The sequence below is a fragment of the Eublepharis macularius genome, chromosome 14 (assembly GCF_028583425.1).
Source record: "Eublepharis macularius isolate TG4126 chromosome 14, MPM_Emac_v1.0, whole genome shotgun sequence".
NCBI lineage: Eukaryota > Metazoa > Chordata > Lepidosauria > Squamata > Eublepharidae > Eublepharis > Eublepharis macularius.
Genome location: NC_072803.1, coordinates 21,995,813 through 22,009,277, shown reverse-complemented (window position 1 = coordinate 22,009,277; position 13,465 = coordinate 21,995,813). Strand labels below are relative to the sequence as shown.

Sequence of the window (13,465 nt, the reverse complement as noted above, 5' to 3'; positions counted from 1 at the left end):
TCAGACCAGCTGCTGCTTACATGGGATGAGAGAAAGGTATAAAAATTGGGGCTGAGGCGGGTCACCAGTTAGCCACCCTGAATTAAACATCCATGTCGATCATCACTGTAATGTCTACCCTTCTTTCCCCTTTAGCTTCATTACCACACTGTCACTTGGATCTTGTTTTCAGAACACAAGATCAACAGCATGGTTGTGACATTGGATGGGGAAGTCAGTCCAAAGGTGGATATCGACAGATAAGGTTAGGATAGGAAAATGTGAAAGGCGAGGGGAATGCCCCACTAAAAAGGTTGGGAAAGTATTTCTTGACCACTGAGATGGAAATTTCCCCCCCTCTTACTTGCAACTGCCTTAACTCTCTCACACCTCCCAGTCCCTTCAAGTCCTCCATGTTTCTTCCCTGAAATGCAGTTTATCTGTGCTTTGTGTTTCTCAGAAGGGTTGTTTTGGTCTTTCACTTCTGCTTACTCAGGATTTGTGTTTTCCACTCTTGGCTTTTTGACAGTGGTGTTCTGGATAAAAGAAAGAGGGCAGAGATGGGATAGTGGAAGGCCAAAGAGGACAAGGTGGCACCAGTTAAGACTGGGGACTACCAGAGTATGAACTAGGGATTTAGCCATGGGGCAAGGAGGGAGGAGTGGATTTTTCCAGTGTTGATCAGAGAGAGGTATCATAAGCTGACAATAGACTTAGAAAAACTGGTAGGGATTAAAGGCTTTGAGATGGAACATTAGGCAGATCTATCACAAATACTTTTTAAAGTTCCTATGTAGAAATTGAGGAAAAGGCAGCTTGGGAGGCAAGATGAGTCATGTGATTTGCCTCCTGCAATCCTTTCCAATCCCCTTCTGCATGCAGCGGAACCTCCTTATCGTTGAAGCTTGTCATGGCTTTGTCCTGCTCTGGTTTTGCCCTTTATTTCCCAGTCTATCCCTACTTGTGACCTTCACACTGTATCGTCTGCCCTTTACCATCAGAAGGACCCCTTCTCTCTTAAACAACTCCACTCATTCTCCCTTGGTGCCTGGCATTGGTCCCAGGACACTACTTTTCTTTCATACTTCAGCCCCCAGCTGCAAACATGCCTTAGTGAGCGAGTGACCCTTGGTCTCATCCCTTATTTTCCTTCCAAAAGAAGCTTAAATTTGTGATAACTCTATTCACCCTCATCCACCCCTTGTTACTCTTTCCTCGTTTTCCTTTGTCTTCTTCAGGATCGAAACTTACTTTGTAAGCTACTTCGGGTGGCACCTGTTGTGTATGTGCTGACAAAACTTTCCAAAACACCACGTGCTCCAATTGTGCTGCGCACACAGATGAAATTGGCTTGCTATCAGTAAATATAAGAAGCGTCCACATGATCAAACTCTGCTGCTTTGCAGTACTTTTCTCAGATGCTTATCTGAATCTGGTTAGCAGTATTTGAGAATGTTAGTTCTACTTAGGTCAGTTGCAGAAGGCTGTGATGAAGAAACAGCTTGCCATTAAGTTCGCTAGCTCAGCTCTCTGAGCTCCCTGCCTGCAGAGGTGAGGCAGGTGGCAACAAGGTGCAGGGCTTTTTCAGTGGTGGTGCCTCTCCTTCGGAATGCCCTCCCCCTTGAACCTCACCTGGCACCCACCTTACTTTCTTTTAGGCACCAGGACTAAATACTCCTTTTAACCCTGGTGAAGGAATTTCGTTTTTTTTTTAATTCAGTCTGATTCTAGCTCGAGGATGGTTTTATGATTATCATTTTACACAGCTCAATGTTTATTTTATGTTCATTTGGATTTATTGTATTGTTTTAGTTGTGAGCGGCCAGTGTTTAGAGAGGAGGCATTTAAATTTTCTAAGTAAATAGACAAAAGAAAGGAGCACAATAATAGTCAAGTGTTTCCTAGAGAATGCCTCTTAAATGCAGAGATGACTATATCCTGATGTTTGGGCTTTCATTTCTTCAGTGCCAATCCCAAGAGAAGTTCTGCAGCAGTTATTGTAGGGTATTTTCTTAACTCCAGCATGTCATCATCTGTTACCTGTTGTCAGGTGTCATATGCTTATAACACAGCACCACGTTTATTGGTTGCACATTTGCTTCTGAGTTCAACTCAGGGTGCTAGTTTTAAGCATTCATAGCCTGGGACTCTCATATCTGAAGCATTCTCCTCATATGTGTCCCACATAAATTGAAGTTAGGACAGCAAGTGCTTTTAACAGTTCCAAGAATCTGGCCGGTAAGCTCAGTGGTAGCAAGTAACAACATTTTAGTGACCCTTCTCTTTGTAATCACCTACCTCTTGTTTTGCAAAGGGCAGGGGGAGACATTTTTCTTTCTCCTGGCAAATATTTGGCAAATAGGGTGGTGGTTTATAATGACGTTGTTTTATTAGTTCCTGTGGTTTAGATGGTTATTATTGTTATGCAACTGTTATGAAATCTTGTAACATTTCATGAATTTTATTGTAAACCCACTTTGAACACAGGAAAGATGGCATACTCTTTTATTTAAATATATGGGTCAAACTGTTTCACAATAGTTCCTCAGAGTAGAACTTTAAGCTTACATGATTATCTGTTTAAAAAAAAAATGGGTCCGTGAGCTTTAGTATGTTTGAACAGAAATTTGTAGAGATCAATCCCAACAATTGACAGGCAATATTGCTGTTAAGTAGAAGGTGATAATTTTGTAACCCACACTTCACTGATGGCACATTTTTGTTTATAGTCCAAAGTGTGTTGCGGACATGAGTTTAGTACACAGATCCCTTTGAAATGCATTGGGAAAATGTCAGTTTACAAATGCTTACCAGCTGCCTCTTCCCACATGCATGTTGGTCTGTTACAGTGAAAATAAAGAGGTGTCTTACATATCATTAAGAACAAAATTTTTATTCCAGCATAAATTTGTGAACTGAGCCTAGAGTGGCTTGTTTTGCAATCAAAGGATGTGGCAGATGGTGGAATATGATCTCAAATATAAATTGATCTGCTTAATTATGAGAATTTGATACTGGATTATCAGTACTTGCTAAATCTTGCAGTGCAATGAATTGGTCAAACATTGACTAACAAAATGAAAAGCATTTCTTTTGGAAACTGATAATTTTGTGAACTGTGAGTGCAGAAAGACAGGGCTTTGCCTTGTTTGGCCACAGTGTCAGTAGAGTGGATGTGGACTTATGTATAATGGGTTGGAACCTACTAGCTTTTCTGCTAGAGGAAAAGGAAAGAGACATCCTCTTTGACCACTCAGAAAGGCTGTGCTGAGATTCATGGGACCTGCAGGCACAAAAGCCATGTGGAGCGGAAGGGAATGGGATGAGATGGAAAAGCTGGTTGGATCCAACCCACCGTTCACATGAAGTCAAGTATTGTCTGACTTCGCTCAAGCGAAAAACTTTTGAGTACATTTAATGCCACTGTAGTTGAAAGAGGCAGCTGTGTGGTATACGTTCAGTTGGTGGAAGACAAGAGTTTTTCATTTGGTTTCCAGGCACAGTCAAATTGGTATGAATTATCACACAACCGCCAGTCTTGATTTTTGTTGTTGTTTTTTTATTGATTTTTTTATAACAATAAACTATTAAACTATATACAATTATGAATTTGCAGCCATAATGACTGTAATGACTGTTTATGAGTGGAGGAACATTAGGAAAGCGGACTGTTCCATCTACTGAATGGAGCTGCCGTCAGGGAGCTTTGCCTTCTCTGTAAGTTGTAAGGAAAGGCATGCTCCTTTTTATAGCAAGTCACGAAATGAACCTAATCTGCATCTTCTAGTTTTATCTTGAGGTGTGTAGGAGTCAGCTCTGGCAAAGGAATCACTAAGTCTTTCTTTAGAAACTTCCTATTTTCAGCTGCGTTTGTTCATACAAGGCTTTCTCTCTCCTTCTACAAGCTTTATTAATACCAATTGCTTTACCTTTGTTGTCCTTGAGGGCTGATAAGGGAAATTAGATTTGAACTGCAATCCTAAACAGATTTACTCCAGACTCAGTGCATTGAAATCAGTGGCGTTAGACTGGAGTAACACTGCTTAGGACTGCATTGTTAAAGTCCATATCTGCTGATTTTCAGCTTCAGTTTTTGTAATTAGGTCTTTGTGTCAGCATTTTTAAACCCCAGAATAATCCTTCAGGAGTCTTTAAGTATAACTTTCCCAGAAGCATTCTGTGGAAATAGTGTGTCAAACGTATTTCCACAGGTTTCTGTGGAAATACATTTTTTCTTCCTTTGCAATATATTCTAAATTGGTTACAGATACCATGAACATTAACCCTTGCCAAGGATAAAGCCTTCATTAAATTAAAAGTAGGGTGGTAGTATCAGGAAAGATTTAGCCAAGCGTGTTAGAAGTATGGGCCAGGATCCAAGGAGCTGTGAAAGTATTTCCATGATCCAGAGAGACTTTATTTAGACTTGTCTGTTTTTGAACTATAGCCCCTCATGGAAAACTTGATTATTTTTCTAAACTTGAAAATTTGAAAAATATGGAATGGAGGGAGGATCTGCCATTCAGAGAAGAGCAGTTAGAAATTGTTTTTCTAGGACAAGCCCTCTGCATATGCCTGAGAAGGTGTCTGGATCTCTGCCACAATATACAATCTATTTGAACATTTCAATGCAAAATCTATAAGTAGTTTACTTTTGATACATCTGCAAAGCATCAGTAGTTGCAAGTGACCTTTAAAGAAAATTGCTGAGTGATTTCCTTGTATCACGCAGTCATTTTGCATTCCTGAGGTTTAAACTGGTAAGAACTAGGTTTGGTTATCCTCTGGATTTTACTCCTGCTGGAAATATAGCACATTTAGCATGCTATCTCAGGATTCCCAGTCCCATGTTGGCTTCCAATATTCAAAAAAAGGAGCAAAGGTGGCATTTACAGGTGGGAAGTAGAGGGTAAGGGGACTTCGTGCTTCCTCACTCATATTGCTTTTACATTGCAACTCCTTGCCACTTTTTCTCCAGTTGGGTTTTCTAGTCATGTGGGCTAGAAAATAGGGGGAAACAGATGGGAGGAAGATTGGCAAAGGAAAAGCAGTAGGTGAGATAAGACTAAAGTGATAAATGCCGTGATTAAAATGTTCAAAACTCCTTAGTACTTAAAAAAATAATAGGGTATGTACAGGACAGCTCATTGTTCTTCCTGCAAGAGGGTTTCCTCCTGCTCTCCCAGTCCATTACATGGGAATAGGACAGCAGCACTACTGCGACGGAATGAGGCTACTGTTTATGTAATGCTGAAAATCAAATTGTCTCAGATTGCTAGGAATCTAGTCTGATTTGGGAGCTTTTAGGGCACTGTGTAAATGTCTGTGTGGTAAAAATGCTAGTCCACTTGATATCACTTGTATTGAACAGAACACGGGTCATTCGTTTCTGGCTTTGATTTGCCGTATCCACTGTTGTTAACAACCGTGTTTTGCAATCTTTCAATTAACTAGTCAGAGGTGTTAGCATACAGCAGCTGTAAACTGCACATTGGCTGTGTTAAATGTCATTAATGGCAACTATGGAAAGTCTTGTCTTTGCATTCTAGACACAGGGAGTGGGTTTTTCTTGGGCTTTGGGGTGGGGTTTTTCATTTGATGGGTAGGGGGTTATTTTTTGTGAATGTTCTCCCAAGTGAGTCAGCTTTTCCCACAGCCTTTGAATATTTGGCAACAGTGTAGAGAACTCTCAGCTGATGACAAAGCAAGTTTTCAGTTGTCTTGATTTTTGTGTGATTAGTTGAAAACGTCCTTCCTTACCCTAGCATGCGTATTACCTTCAGGTTACTATATTTTATATTACCAAAAAAAGGCACAGTTCATACTTCCTCTGTCCTCATAAATACTGATTACCTGTATGTGGCCTTCTAGGTGTATTTCAGGTCAGCAATAAGAGCAAATACAAGCAAACTAGCTCTTTTATGCAGCACTGTAAGAGATAGGCATGGTTTGTAATAATAGGGTGCTCCATTAAGCGCTTTCCTTGCTTCAGAAATCTTTTGCATAGCACTACTGCAACCAGTTTATCAAACCAGAAAAGGCTGTCTTCTGTGCAAGCAAGCAGTGTCTTTTGAGTTGTCTTGTATAAAGGTGATAATGGTGTGCGCCTTCTAAACCAAGCGAGGAAAATATTAGGAGATGAGGGAAGAGGTTTATTGGCAGGTATGGGGAGAAACACAAAGTCTTTGTCCTCCCTCTGCTTATCAGTGCAGCTTATTGGATATTACTACATTAGCTATGTGCAATAGAAAAATATATATCAAAACAGAGCCGTAGTTGCTGTAGCCCTCTTGGGTCTTGGGTGCTCCAAATACCTGACAAAGAAGTAAGGTTTTTGTGTGTCATTTATTATTTTGGTAAATACTGTGAATTGCGAAAAAGTTGGCCATATGCAAGATCCAAAGTGTGAGTTAAAGACCTTGGGCATGCTCAGTAGAATGGTTAACTTCTTCCTTACCAGACCCAGTTTGGTGTAGTGGTTAAAAGCGCGGGACTCTAATCAGGAGAACTGGGTTTGATTCCCCACTCCTCCACTTGAAGCCAGCTGGGTGACCTTGGGTCAGTCACAGCTTCTAGTTCTCTCATCCCCACCCACCTCACAGGGTGTTTTGCTGTTATGGGGATAATAGTAACATACTAACCCGCTCTGAGTGGGTTAGTAACATACTAACCCGCTCTGAGTGGGTATTAAGTCATCCTGAAGGGTGGTATATAAATCGAATGTTATTATTATTATTATATTTCAATTTATAATGTTGTTATTCTTCCTGCCATATTGCAAACTGCCTCTGCTACAAAAGAAGTTTGGGGCAAGGCTGTGTTTGTTGACAGCAGCTTTTGAAATGCAAACTCAGAATTTCTCTGGGGCACAGAGTCCTTTGTGTCCAAGCCTTTTCCAAGGCATCCTTTCTCAGGTCTGTTGCTCAAACTTATCTTGTGGCTCACAATTGACACAAATAGGAAACGCTAGAAATAGCTACAATGGCATGTGACCAGGAATTATACTAGTCCAGGAGCACATGATGTGAGCTCACAAGGTGTACTTCCCAGGGAAGAATGACCTTTCTCCAGCTAATATGATCCGGTGTTCAAAGGCTTTTTGTTTCTCTATACAGCTGGAGAACTGGAGTAGTGTTTGTCCTATACTGACTTTTTCTATTCTTCAACTACACAGAGCATTTCACATACATTGACTTGTTATCTTTACAGCCTGTAAAGTTGGATTAAAAGTTTAAAACCCCAAACTGAAGATGTAAGGTGGGGAATGCTGTGAGATGTAGGTTGTCTAAGGCCATGGCAGAAACTAGCTTTAAACCAGGGACTTTCCTGATCCATAGCTCAGTCTGAAAATCACTATAGCAGACCTACTAGCACCTTGTAACAACTGCTATATCTTGTTGCATATGACCTTGTGTACATGTCTTTGGAAATAATGATATACTGTTCTAGCTTAGAGTGGATTCTCTGTAATTATGATGATGGAGTAAAAGTTCTGATAATTAATTCATTGAGAGATGCAATCTTGAAGGATGGAGAAGGTAATAGATTCCATGGTATGATGCCTTTGGCTTTTAGGTAACTTAAGCAAGGGGCACTAACTAAAGTACTAATGGTTCGGCAATTTTCCCCCCTGCAATCCTAAACAGAGTTATTCCAGTCTAAGCCCATTGAAATCAATGGGTTTAGAGTGGCATAACTCTGCTTAAGATTGCTGTGTTAGGCTCCTAGTTGCTTCTGCTTACTTATTTGTCCAGAGCTCCTGTATCTACTGCCAGGCATAGGTACAGTCTAGCCAATATTTCCATCAATATAGTTTTGAGAATTTAATTCTAAGTCATCATTAAGCCTAGCCTCAGACTTTTCCTTGTGGCTGGACATGACAAGGTTAACTCAATCCTGGGCTGTATTAGTTCAGTCCTGGAATGTATCAAAGGGGCCATAGCGTCGAAATCGCAGGAGGTCATAGCCCCTCTCTATACTGCCTTGGTCAGGCCACACCTGGAGTATTGTGTGCAGTTCTGGAGGCCTCACTTCAAAAAGGATGTGGACAAAATTGAGAGGGTGCAGAGGAGAGCAACGAGGATGATCAGGGGTCTGGAGACTGAGCCCTACAAGCAAAGGCTGAGGGCCTTGGGAATGTTTAGTATGGAGAAGAGGAGATTGAGGGGGGACATGATTGCTCTCTGTAAGTATTTGAAAGGCTATCATTTGGAGGAGGGCAGGGAGCTGTTCCAGTTGGCAGCAGAGGGTAGGACCCGAAACAATGGGCTTAAATTACATGCACAAAGGTACTGGCTGGATCTTAGGAAGAACTTTTTCACGGTCAGAGTAGTTCAAAAGTGGAATCAGCTGCCTAGGGAGGTGGTGAGCTCCCCCTCACTGGCAGTTTTCAAGAGGAGGCTGGATGAATATTTGTCAGAGATGCTTTAGGCTGATCCTGCACTGGGCAGGGGGTTGGACTAGATGGTCTGTATGGCCCCTTCCAATTCTATGATTCTAACTACAGGGTTAACTGGCTAATATTACAGTTAATTGCTTATTGAATACGTTTTAAGCTATATAGTGATAGTGGGGTAAGTTTTGCTAGAAATCCAATAACCCATGTCTGCAGCACTGCTGCTACTTCCTAAGTGGCCACAACTGGAACGGGATCAAAATCAAGTGGAAAACATTGTGTCGCCTTTGTTTCCTACCCATATATATACCTGTGCTTGGTGGCTTTGTTTCTGGGTACCCACTATTGCTAGTAAGTCAAAAGCAAACAGATTGTATTTGTTGTGGTGTATTTTCCTATTTCAGAAGCAGGACAGGGGCGGGGGGAGAAATCAAATATGCTCAACCACTAAAAAAACTTGATGCTGGTGCCTAGTAATTTGGAGAGCTTTTTTCACCAACATCACTACGAGGGTACCTGGATCTAAGGCAATGCTTGGATGTAGGGGATGAGAATACAAGACTTCATCTGTTGGAGCTTTTTCTACATTTTTAATCACTCTAGCATTTTGTATAGGAAAGCATGTAGTTGTGACAGAAGAAAATCTCAAGCTACTGTTGACAATGTGGAAAAGCAGATACTAAACTGTAATGACTTGGTGATTCCCGGTAAGCAAACATTTCTTCTTGGTTTGTTTGTTTTTTCCAGTCATGGGACATATTCTTTCGCAATGCCAATGCTGGAGCTGCTCCAGGTACTGCTTACCAAAGCCCCCCTCCATTAAGTACCAGTCTGTCGACTCTGACACACGCACAATCTTTGCTTCAAGCACAGCCAAATGTAGATAAACTGGTGGAAGATCATCTTGCAGTCCAGTCGCTTATCAGGGCATATCAGGTAAGGCTGCTTTTCTTCTGGTAGTGAATGTGATTACATTGCATTCATTTTGTCAATGGACTTGTGCTTTCTTTCCTTGCTCAGTGCAAGCCTAAACCAACTGTTAAAAAATTCAAAAATTGGTAATGGGGGGACAACGAGAATAAGATTATATTGTTTCCAGCATTAGCATCCAGCTCACTTGAGAGATGAGTTGAAATGCCTAGTGGAGTTCATCTGATATGTCTGATGGTTCCAAAAACTTACTGCTTGTGCTATTGCACAGGGTGAAGGGGGCATTATCAAGCTGGGGCTTAAACTACATGGGCATGGTGTCTGAAGAAGGGAGCTCTGACTCTCGAAAGCTTGCACCCTGAAAACTTTGTTGGTTTCTGAAATGCCACTGGACTCAAATTCTGCTGTTCTACATGGACCACTCGTAATCCAATATGGGGCATGCAAGATATCTCCCTCATTAGTGTGGTATTACTTGAATTCCAAACGTGTCTTTTACCTGCTACCAATTTTCAAAACTTAACAAAAGTGTTGAAACAGCTAGGAACATTTCTACCATTTTGGGGCATCTAACATGTTTGTCCAAAACTGAAAGTAGGTTTTGGCTTGCCAGAATCAAAATATACGTTATTTATTTATGTACGTTATTTTTAGTCCACCTTTCTCACTGACACTCAAGGCGGATAACATAGTGTAAGTCAATACAATCAATAGCTGGGATAGTCAATACACAGTACAATACGGAGTGGGGTTATGGAAACTTGAAAACAAGCAGAAATCAATACAGAGCTGTAACAAATCATAAGCAATTTGACGTGACATAGTAAACAATGTGGAAATGACACAGTAGGAGCAAACTTTAAAGCCTTGGCCTGGGGTACCTGAAGAAGTGCTTTATCCCATATATTTCTGTTTATTAAAACAATCAGACCTTGCCTTTTACCAAGGACTCAAGATAGCTTATGAGCGCAACCCTAGGTTGCCAAAACAGAACAAAAACAACTTAGGAATCCAACTACATATGTAATAAGCAGCCTTCAATGTTCACTCATCTGGAAAGGTAAAAACAATGCCTTTACATGCGTTTCAAGAAAGAGGAAGTGAAGATGCTCAGCACCTCATTACCAGGCAGATCATTACCAGGAAGCCCTATCACTAAAAACGCCCCTGCCAGAGCTGAAGAAGTGTGAACTGGCCCAAAGAGAGGGCACAGCAACAAGGCGATCATCTGAAGAGCACAGGAGTATATTCAGAGATATAGTCCATTAGGTATGAAAGTTTCAGGCCACAAAGAGCTTTAAAGGTAAAAACCAGCACCTTGAATTGGCCCTGGAAGCGAATTGGTGACCGTTGCAGATACTGAAGCACAGGAGTTCTATGTCCCAAATGGCCTGCCCCAGACAGAAGCCTGGTTGCTGCCTTTTGTACCCACTGAAGCTTCTGCATCTTCTTCAAGGGCAGCCCCAGACAGAAGCAGATAGAGTGCCTTACAATATTCTAACTTGTATATGCCTTCATGTGCCTTAAAATTTGCAGAAGATGCCCTGCTGCATATCTTCCTTTTCAGAGGTACAGTTTGCAGCAGTGGGATCTAAAGCTGTCTTTGTTGCTGTGACACAGTTATGATATTCACCCCCCAGGGAAGCCTGCCTTCCTGGTTCTTGCCCAGTCTTTAAAAGTGCGGTACAGCAGGTTTTGAGTCTAGTGGCACCTTAGAGACCAACAAGATTTTTAGAGTGTAAGCTGTCGAGAGAGTTCCCTTCTTCAGACACCTTTAAAACTGTGGTAAGAACTTTTTTGTAGGTTTACTGTGTATTTATTTATATTATCAGTATGGCTAGCTAAAAAGCTCACATAGTTTCAGATACAAAAATCAGCATAGTCTACAACACTCCATCTTGCTAGCAAATGAAATTGCAGTTTCTGAAACAATCCCATGCTGACTTGAAATGGTTTAATAGCTGGAGAATAAATTTCAATGATGTCTGTCATTTGTATAAACACAAACCAAGATTGATGAAGAGTTTGCTAATCTTATTTCAAAAAATTTCTACCAGACCTCTCCCCAGACAGCCAGTTTGAGGAATGGTGGAGGACAGCCCCCTGGCCTGTAGCCATCTCTGTATTCCTGTATTTTAATTTATGCTTCTTTTCAGATTTCTGCACAGCACACCCTGTTGCATTGTTTGTTGAATGTCCCAGCTGTTGATCACATGGACTTGCACTGTGTTTTATGCCTTGAGTCTCAATGAGAAAGGCATACTGTAAATAACAGAAATAAAAAATAAAAGCAAGGTTGGAAGTAAATTAAATTCCTTACAGTTACCATCTCTATGGGTAATCTCAAAGCAGAAGATGGGAGCTATGATCTCAGCCGCTTTCTTACAAGTGCTTTGTACCAGCCTGTACCAGCTTGCTTTCATCCCTGTAATTTTTGCCTCTACAGTGAAAATTGCATTCAGTCATCAGAGTAGGATTTAGCCCTCTTGGACCACTTGGAATATTGTCATTGTGCTGAAAACTTGGCAACCCCCTTTTTTATCACATAGAGTATCCACTTGCTGAAAATGGGCTTCCTGCTTTTGGGTTATCACAAAATTGTGTGTGCATGTTTGCTTACTGTTCCGCCTGAAGGAGAAGTAAATGCACCAGGGGAAAGAATCCAGTGACATTATTGTATCCTTCAGAGGGTTAAACCCCCACCCCTCTGTTGGATACCTTTGCCCATCGTAACCTCTTTATTTCAACCCTTTCCGTGTTTATAGTATTTCATCTGTAAGGCACAGTGGTAAGTCGCAATGTCTTCACTGTTACAGAGACGGTGGTTTTATTATTTTCTACCCAAGTTCATAATGCATCCCAGAGATTCTACTGGTTTGAAGGACGTATCACTGGGTGAACAATTAACTAAAGCTGCTGAGGAGAAATTAATAGGACTTTTTTTTAGTGTGCCATCTTGGACAGCTATTATGCAGAGGCCAAGCTTTTAAAAATAAAAGCATCTATATGTAGGTTAATGTATCTAACTGATGCTGAAGACTCCTCATCACAGCAAGGAATGATAACTTAACCTTAACAATAAATTGTCCTTTCACATGTTGATGCCATACTACAAGGACAATATGTCCATTGGCAACTGAGTTTAGCATGGCACAGAAAATATCAAAGCTGTAAGAAAATAAAAGAGAGTATAACGTAAAGAGAAGCTGCACGTGGCTGTTGACCAAATGCTTAAAAGACTGTGATGAATATGGCCAGAAATATAGGTGAAAAGTTGTTGGACTTGACCAAAAAGATCATGGAGGATGTTTCTGCACACAGAAATAGAGCTAGTCTGGCCTCACAGCTAGACCTGTCAGAAAGATAGTCTGGAAACCCAAAATAGGATAGCCTTGGAGAGGAGCAGGAAAGTGAAAAGTAATACAATTATATGGCCATGTATAGATTTAGGACCCATCTGACTCATATCAATAGATATTATATGTTGAAGCTCATGCGCAAAAGTGTCTGAGAGTGGCAGGAATGTCCAGCTTCACAGAAGTGAAGATATAGTTCAAAGATGGAGTGTATTGATTGAAGGCCAAAAGATGTATGAGACATGTATGAGAAATTGCAGCTACTATTTTTAAATAGACTTTGTTAAGATAAAAAGGTCGCAGGAATGAACTAGCAGTTTTTATATATTTTAAGAAGATATTTCAAGTATAGATGACTTCTGTAGTATTTAAAATTATAAGATAATTAGTTAGCCAGGAATATGCGGGCTTATCAAGTGGGACAGCTAGCTATTCTTAGGAGATGGAAAGCTGAATTAACTGGGAGCGTCTCAGAAGGGGCTCTTGTGAGTTTGCTTATCTTTGGGGTAAGGTATTTTTATGGGCTCATGTAATTGTTCTTCTTTAATGATCTCTGTAACAGTAATGGATGGCATAAATTTTTGTTGATTTATTCATTGTTATAAATGTGTAATAGATGCATTTTAATAAAAGATCAAAATGGAAGCAGAGATTCTCTAGTGGTATCACTAGTTTACTAGACTTGCAACTAACTTAAAATGTTGTTGAGGTGAACCTCTTGCCAGGAATTCAATGATCTGATACGGGAAAGCTAACTGTATGCCTAGGGTTTCTTCAGTGCATGCCTATATCTGAATTAAGACTG

At 40.7% G+C, this 13,465-nt stretch overlaps 1 protein-coding gene across 3 annotated transcripts in view; it reads left to right on the top strand.

Annotated features, from left to right (window-relative positions):
- OGDH (oxoglutarate dehydrogenase) overlaps positions 1–13,465 on the top strand; it is a 65,227-nt gene that overhangs the window by 15,113 nt on the left and 36,649 nt on the right. For all 3 annotated transcript variants that reach the window (XM_054998524.1, XM_054998523.1, XM_054998525.1), the window contains exon 3: positions 9,122–9,310. In XM_054998524.1, coding sequence (XP_054854499.1) covers positions 9,122–9,310 — 189 coding nt within the window. The remainder of the gene's footprint in view (positions 1–9,121; positions 9,311–13,465) is intronic.